At 43.0% G+C, this 8,911-nt stretch overlaps 1 protein-coding gene across 1 annotated transcript in view; it reads right to left on the bottom strand.

The window, feature by feature from the left end:
* Positions 1-619: 619 nt before the first annotated feature.
* Klf5 (Kruppel like factor 5) overlaps positions 620-8,911 on the bottom strand; it is a 17,402-nt gene continuing 9,110 nt past the window's right edge. The window contains exon 4 of the mRNA XM_005365357.3: positions 620-2,411. Within this exon, the coding sequence (XP_005365414.1) occupies positions 2,233-2,411 (179 nt within the window). The 3' untranslated portion in view covers positions 620-2,232. The remainder of the gene's footprint in view (positions 2,412-8,911) is intronic.

Raw genomic sequence — 8,911 nt, 5'->3', positions numbered from 1 at the left:
CTTCCTGGCCTCGATAGAATTTTATAGGTGCTGCCTGTTGCCTCTCATGACACAGGAAATACATGTCCTAAGACAACAGGGGCAAATTTTATTTTTATCAGGTCATGATCACTCATCACTGCTGGTGTAGAACTTGGTCCCCTGCCCTTCTTTCCTTACAGGAGGAAGCCAGTCTTGCAAACTCCATTTGAGTACACTGGGTTCCCTTCTTAAAGATGGAGTAACTAAGGGTAACTGAACTTCAGATCCTCCTGTCTCCATCAGAGTTGAGATGTGAGTGTGCACCTTCATTGCCTGGTTGACGCAGGGCTGTGGCCGGAACCCGGGGCTTTGGACACATTTGCTAGGCAATCCACTCTACCAACCAAGATACACACCCAGTCTAAACTTCAATTCCTAAATAACTCCTGCTACATCTTCAAGGCGGTGTGATCCAAAGGGTTTTTCCTTTGCGGACACCTCACTATGTCCTTGAATTCAGCCCTGAGAGACTAGGATTACAGGCCAGTGTCTGCTGTGCAAACAGGTCTCCGGGCTTTCTCTAAATCTTTCCAGGATTATAATGCTCATTCTCTGCTATGGAAGGTAAAGAAGGCACCACGGAAATCTTTTAGGCACTTTTTATTTTCAAAAAAAATTGTCGTTAATATATAAACATCTCATTCTCTCAAAAAATTCTACAACTATACAGCTGTTTGCTCCGATATTTGCATAGGAAATGACCACAATACAAAAATAAGGGACAAAAAAGCAAAACAGCAGCCGATTTACGCTTTTGATGTAGGTGTGTCCACGTATAAACATCTTGAAGCCTCTTACAAAACTATTTACACCGTTTGTCACCTATTTACACAGTGAAGCAACTTTTCTAACAAACAAAACTATAATTTATCAAGTTATGAAAATTGTTTTCTAAAAAAACTTACTATATTACCACAAAATAAATAATGATAAACAATATTTTAAAAACAAGAATTAAAATTTCAATTAAGACCGCTTTTGGCATTTTGCTTATGATTTCTGCCCTTTGGTTAACAGCATCAACGTCACATTCCTATGAGATTGCATATTGGTAAGCTTTCAACCTATCACTGATATTAAAAGCAGACACCAAGTCAGTATTAACAGATTAACTACACAGCACTGTAATTTCAATAAAAATTACTGTGTCTCACTGGCTATTACATGCAAAAATCCACATAAATTGTCATTTAACCAACAGTACTGCAGGAGCAAACATCCCAGTCAACATGAACTGCACCAGAGTCAATGCTTTCATGAGTGCAAACAGAGCCCGAAGGTCAACAAGGACACATGTGACAACCACACCAGCCCTCTCCCTCTTCAATGATACTGTTTAAATTATGGTAAGACCTTTAATGTCTGTGCATTCTATCTTTAAGCTCTTCAGTTTAAATTCATATAAAAAACTTTCATATTTAAAATAAACAATCTTATTTCAATCAGAGAGCGAAATTTGCATTTTACTCATTCGAATGATTATTCCCTCCCCAAAGCAATGGATTTGGTAACTTTTTTGAGAGGTATCTTAACCACAAAGTCTACCTTTACATGTATTCATAGTTATTTTCAAAAGAAGTGTGATATCCCCCCCCAAACAATCCTTAAAAACTTGTAATAAACCTATAAAGCTGATTTGCGTATTTACAAAATTTTGAATAGCAAATATAGGCAACTCATATAAAAAAACAAAACAAAAACAAAACACATTTGTTCAATGGCTATTTGTGAATTGCCAGGTACACTGCGTACCTCCGCTATGGAAATAATCTAATCTTGAAGAAAAAAAAAAAAAAACAAGTCCATGTCAAGTAAAATCTTGACAATCTGTCGGATGCCTGTCAACTGGTTTGTTTATACTAAACAATGTCATCAATGATAGCGTGTGCAGTCGGCATAGAAACAGCATACGCACCCCGTGCGCCCCCACCGGTTCCCCATGCTGAGATGTGGCTGCCTGTCTGGAGATGAAGTTTGCTGGACTAAAGCCAGCAGTGAGCATGACAGCAAGCTTCCAGGTTCTCAAAATAACCAAACACTTTGGTATGAATACAATGTATTCCCTGTGGCCTCAAATATACAAAATATACATTTCCAGTTCTTTTGTTTTTTTTCTTTTCTTTTCTTTTCCTCTTTTTATATATGAAGTTAGGTCTGCGGTTTAAAGGGTGGCAGAGCAGACTGCGAGGCGTTGGGTGGTCAGCACAGCGCTCAGTTCTGGTGTCGCTTCATGTGCAGCGCCAGGTGGTCGGAGCGGGAGAAGCTGCGGTTGCACACCCCGCACTGGAACGGCTTGGCACCCGTGTGCTTCCTGTAGTGGCGGGTCAGCTCGTCCGACCGCGCAAACCTCCAGTCGCAGCCCTCCCAGGTGCACTTGTAGGGCTTCTCACCTGCGGCAAGGAAGAGACAAGGCAAGGTGAGGGGCTGCCATAAGACCCAGTGCAAAGCCCGCGCTCTGAACGCCCCTGAGAACTGAAGGGCGCTGCCCCCTCAGAGCATCCTCAAGTCCTTCCATGGAGGATGCCACCTGTAACCCTCAAGATAAGGACAACCTATGTCTTTCAAAAGCTGGAGAATCAACTGGGCGTGGGCTACCTCGCCTTTTACAGTTCTCAGTGCCAGCCTGGTCTACATAGCAAGTGGGAAGCAATCTAGCAACACATTAATTACTGAGATGGAGGTGAAGAGGAGGGAGGCTGAAAAATGGAAATCTTAGGCAAATGCAAAATAAATCAGTGTCTCTATTTGGGGTAACCCTAAATCAATACATCCTTTTTTTCTTTTTCTTTTTTCCTTCAGTTTTTCAAGACAGGGTTTCTCTGTAGCTAACCAATGCATTTTTAAAGTGAGCGTGTGCCTTTGGATAATGTCATCTTACAAATAAAGGTTCTCTGTGATCAAACAAAAATAAAGGCATATGGCAGTGAGGGCACCTGCTGCTCAGACCACACCTTCGCCACGAAGCTCATGTGCCGCCCTTTAGCCTACCCCTGCTCCTGGGTTCTCAGTGTAGAGCCGGGACCCACAGCCTGTGTCTTTTTTAGAAGTATCTCCATAGGTTTCCAATTACTTAGGTGGGGATAACCCGGAGCTCCTGAAGCTTCCGCCTCCACCTCCCAAGTGCCTGGACTACAGGTGTGTGCTAACACACTGATATCCTCAGTCTGCTGTCTTCATGTCCACACGAGCACACACCTTGGCATATGCTTTGTGCAGGATGAAGCAAAACAAGCCAGAAAAGATTTTGGTATTTAATACATTCTTTAAACAAATCAGAATCTGGTACTGATAAATTTGCACTGGTAAGTAGTCAGACCTTTTCTTCTGTGTGTGTGTGTGGGGGGGGGGGCTGTGGTTTCTCTATGCAGCCCCGGCTGTCCTGGAACTCACTGGCCTCAAACTCAGAAATCTCCCTGCCTCTGCCTCCCTAGTGCTGGGAGCACCACCATTACCCAGTGGGTCAGACCATTTAGGTTTGTTGTTTTGTTTTGAGTGCTGAGACTCGAACCTGTGTCCTTCAGCATGGCAGGCAAGGAGGGACCACACTGAGCCCTTGTCTACACCCTACCATTTGCTGGGACACATGTTTATTGAACTTGTGCCTCAAGTGTTGTTCCACTAAGGTTATCAAATGTGTTCTGCAAGGTGGCACACACCTTTAATCCCAGCACTCAGGAGGCAGAGGCTGGTAAATTCCAGGCCAGCCTGGTCTACATAGTGAGTTCTGGGACAGCCCAGGCTATATATAAAAAGACCCTGTCTCAACCTTCACCCCAAATTTATCCCAGGAACAATGTGGCAATTGTTCAGGCCACAAAAAACTTGTGGAATACAACAATTAAGACAAAACGGCCAGGCCTTGGGGATCTCGGTTGATACCTAAAAACCTGACCCAATTTCAGTTATTTTTTTCCCAGTCCTTTGTATACAGCTTGTATGATTCCTCAGGTTTCCCCCAAATTTACCAGCCACTTAACTTCCAAATTTACTTCATATTTATAATACAATTTTAATTTGCTATTTTAGAATTGATCCCACTTAAGATAAAGTATCTTCCTATGCAAACCCCCAAATTCCAAGCCTTTGAACACTAAACCTGGCCAAGACTGACTGCATTTATTTATTATTTGTTTCGCTGGCATTTTCATGGATAATTTCCCCCCAACTTCTTCTAAAAGGGTTTTCGTCTAGCAGACCTGAGGCAGAAAGATTGCTAATAAAGACCAGCTTGGGCTGAAAGGGAAGAAACTTGGAGTAGTTCTGCCAGCAACTCCACAGCCCTTGTCTAACTTAGAGGCATCATCTTCCAGAAGCTGCGACTGCTCAGTTGAATGTTAATGTCCACACCCTGCAGCTTCCACAGCACGTGGCCAGTGTACCCTTCACTGGTCCAGTTGCTATTCTGACCCTAAAGTCTCGAGGGACAAAGAAGCAAAGGCCAGAATGGATGGCATGAAACTGGGCCGAAGGCATCGCACCTTTACTTAGAGGACATTCACCTTAACCTACTCTCTGCTCCCCCATCTGCCTCTGATGGAAGACACACTTACGACTCACTCTCTTTTTAGTTCCCAGCATTCTGGTTTTTAAAATGCCCATCTCAGCCAGGCCTGGTGGTAAATTCCTGTAACCCCAGTAGTGGGGAGGCTGAGGCAGGGGGATTACGAGTTTGAAACTAGTCTAAACTACATACATGCTCTTTGAAAACTGTCAAGTCAAACACACATCTCTATTCTAGATTTCTCCTCCAGCACAGGTGCGCGCACACACACACACACACACACGCACGCACGCACGCACGCACGCACGCACGCGCACACGCATCTTTGGGATGGGTGAATTTGAAACTGTACTTTGCTCCCTCATAGTAAACTCAGCCGAGAAAGTTACGCTAACACTCAGGCTTTTACGCAGAGAAGTCATTTCTCTTCCCTTTACACTCTCACAATGCTGGATTCACAGAGAACTCAACACTCGTGGTAACTCTAACTATCGGGCTCAGAGATGTGAATCCAACAGAAGAAAGAATTCCACATAGAAATGTCGAGTGAAAATAAGAGTAACAAGCATGACTTTCCTGTTATTCGGCGGGGGAGAGATCTAATTCTGATGTTTAAATCAAGGCAAAAAAAAAAAAAAAACTTCCTCAGGAGTCCCCAGTTTCAGAAGGATCATTGAAGCCTTTTGAATTTAATAATTACACACAGAGAACTAAATTTTCAGAGTTTACTTGAGAAGCAGGGGACACTGGACTCTTTTTGTTCACTGTTTTTACTGGCTGCAAAGCAATAAACTGCACCAATATTTTGTAAAGTTGACTTTACTGATTGGTTGACACACAGTAGCCATTAAAGTTCCTAAAACATTTGGGGTTTTGCTCTCAATTTATGGGCATCTATAGCCTATTCAGCCAAGAATACTACCAGTGTCTGGAAGGGCAGTTACCAGGGCCAAGGCTTACTATAAAAGCAAGGACAACTATCCCCCCACTTGGGGCAGTTTCTATGGGATTTGTTCAAGTGTCAACACTGTTCAAGTAAAACATCGTAGAGGAAGCTGGTACCCCATTTCTGGCCTGGGAGCAGACTTGAGCCTTTTTTCCTCAGCCAGAAACACTACGGTCAGTACTTCTGGGAAAGCAAACTGACTTCCTCCAAGTTATATTTCAACAGGATAGAGCTTTCCAAAGTAATTGGATTTCTAAAGAATCTCTTTCCAATACCACCAATTTGAAATACTTAGTTAAGCTCTTTCAGCATCCGCTGTATTTTTAAGCCCTCGGCTGCTAGCGTCAAACTGCAGAAAGGCAAAGCGAAAACAGTGGCGAGGCTATGCGGTGTGGAAACCTTTCTGCTTTATCTCCCAGTGTGCACTTTCTTCCCTGCCTCAGAGCTAGAAGGGACGGCTGAAGAATCCCTAAGTTCTGAAAAATATGTCCAAGCTAAACACACACATGCCCCATGCTGATAAAGCTACTAGCATACTGTCTAAACCTTAGCAAAAAACACCTACCCGGAAGAGATGAGGCTTCATGGGGCCTCCAGAAGTCTGCTCTAGAGCTAGGTACTTCTCTCCTCCAACTCTCACAGCAACTGCGAAAGTTAGAAGCTGAGCAATGGGCTCCACATGAAGAGCCCTGGCCTGCACTTTCTTTAATGTTCCACTTAAGTCTCCATTAGCAAACACTGTTACACCCTTTCAGTGATTCAAGAAGTGAGAGCACATACGTGTTCAAATTCACTCAGATTCTACAGTCTCTCATGAGAATGGGATAGCTAATGGACTCAGAGGCCCTTAAAGCCTAGACTGTGTGAGGCGCAGAGTACTCTGTAGCTAGACAGAGCCTCATCTAGGAGACTCTGAGGGCTGTTCCATCTCCAGACGTAACCTTAATGAGGTTTCTTCCACTGGGCTCAAGAACACTTCTCTGGACAACTTTTCAAAAACATCCTCAGTAAGAATCTCTGATGAACAGATTTTAAAGATGACCTCTCTCCAGGCAGTGCTAGTACACGCCTTTACCCGAGGGGCAGAGGCAGGCAGATCTCTGTGGATTCAAGGCCAGCCTGGTCTACAAAGCTGAATTCCAGGACAGCCAATACTAGCGAAACCAAAGACTTCTGAACCTGCAATAGAATGGGAGGTTTCTCTGCTCTGTTGAACAGATTCAATAGTCGCATACCAAGGTTCTTTACTAGAAAGTTCTACATAGACTGTTGTGACAAAGGAAGTAAGGTAGCTCTAAGGTTTATTACAGTAAATTTATCTGTTTCCTTGTCCATGTTGAAAAGTCATTCTAATCAATATAATAAAGATAAAAGCCCCAAACTACCAGAACTGAAACCAATGTTAAGGGGACACCACCTGCACTATTGCCTAGTATGATAGATAATTAGGTCCCTAACAATAACCGCCCTCCCTACCACGGACTTGCGGGTATTCACTTCTGAAACAGACGCAAGACCAGATTTGCTTCTAATAAGAAAAGGGGAAAAGAGAAACCATCGAAGGAATCATGGAAAATAGCATTTACATATCTGTGAAGTGATAGGGATTTGGGCTCACTGGCTTTTTTTTTTAATTTACTACAGAAAACCCTCCCAGGACTTTTCCATGAAAAGATTTTGGTGCCCTCACCACATAAGCGGACTTTAACTGGGACTAGGGATGCGTCTCAGCGGTACAGACTGCACGGGGTGGTGGGCTCAGTCCCCAGGATCTGGTTTTTAAAATGTACTTGAACTGTTTAACGCGGCCCTGGGCAGGGAGGCGAGAGTGTTAGCGGTGGGCTGTATGTTGTGTTCCTGGCTGCCCCTTTGTTCTGCACTCCTCTGCCACTGCCTCTCTGAAAACAACAATGTTTCAGCCAAGTCTGAGCAGTTATTTTCATAATGAAGATGAGGACAGTAAGAAGGCTGGTGTGAGGTTCGGGACCGCAGGGATCATCAACTATGTTCAGATGACAACTCTTCTTCGAGATAAAAGATTAGAATCCCTTATCCTGTAGGTCAGCAGGATAGAGATTCTCTGTAAACAAATTTCCAATTACAGAACTGGAACAGCCCCCATAGTTCTGCAAGGCCACAGTGCTGGTCACAAGCACCAAGGGGTCTTATTCGGGGACCAGAGGGCATCCATGTGCTGGAGCAAAGCATGGAGCGTGACCTTGCTGTGGAGACTGAGGGACAGGCAGAGTGGATCCTACAATGGACGATTTCTCAACCTCAACAAGTGCTCAGAGTTGACATGAAGCACCAGTTCTCAAAGCTCCTGACAAAAAGATGCCACTGGATTGGTTCTTTATTAAGGTCCCAAACTAACTTCAAACAAAAACACCTAAAATGTCAGTGAAAGGCTGTCGTCCTTTGGTGCACCCAGCTCTTCAGCTGGCTCCCCTGTCCAGTAGCCCACCTGCTTCTTTATGAAGTAGTCAAAGGGAATTCATTCTTCGTAGATGTTTTTAGGCAAAACAAACAAAAAACTAGCCACTCTGTGCTTCTAAAGCAGTTCCTTGCCCTTAGTCAGACTAATTAGGTATCCACGAATATGAAGCGCCCAGGCAGACGAGAGTCATTTCCCCTCAAGTAGGAGGTGACTTTTGTTTCTAATCTTTCACCAGAAAAGATGTGGGCCATCAGGTAGAACTAAAAATACTCGGCAAAGGAAAATTCCTGGGTAATTAAAATATATATTTTTAAATACTGTTCTCTGCGTTCCTCCAGCCCTCACGCGGCTGACTGCCTCTCTCTCAATTTCAACAACTGTATTTCATCTACGTAGGAACTCTCCTCCCACTAGTTTAAAAACTAAAGGGTAAAATGAGATTAATTCTTTGGATTCTTCAGAAAACCAGTGAAAAAATATCTGCTGAATTAAATTATACTTCTTAACCTTTGATAAGCTTTATCATCCTGAAACAATGTTTGATCAATTTCCTATGTAAATGTTTTTCAGATGAAAGAACTCATCCCTGAAGGGAAGTTTAGTCTTCTCAGTGAGTCATTAAAAAGAAATCGTTTCTAAGCTTTCATGCTCATAAAGTACCTTTCCTGGGGTCTAAACCAACAATCCTGTAAGCCACTACTAAAAAAAAAAAAAAAAAAAAAAAAAAAAAAAAAAGGCTGTAAAGTCAATGTAAAAAATAAATTTCAAAGCTCCAAGTGAACCAGAACACTGAAATACTAATGCCTATCGCCAAATGCTGAACTGTGAAGCTTTCCAATGTGCTGTTTTTAAATACATGAAAATCATGTACAAATGAAAATATGTACAAAATATTTCCCTCATGCAAATGTATCCTGACACAACAGGTTAGGAATCCAACTAATGTCCATCTCATCCAGATCTAACCCGTATGACCTCCAGCATCCACTATGGCCTGAAACGAATC

This window comes from Microtus ochrogaster, unplaced genomic scaffold, assembly GCF_000317375.1.
Source record: "Microtus ochrogaster isolate Prairie Vole_2 unplaced genomic scaffold, MicOch1.0 UNK2, whole genome shotgun sequence".
Classification (NCBI taxonomy): domain Eukaryota; kingdom Metazoa; phylum Chordata; class Mammalia; order Rodentia; family Cricetidae; genus Microtus; species Microtus ochrogaster.
This window is presented reverse-complemented; position numbering and strand designations above follow the sequence as displayed.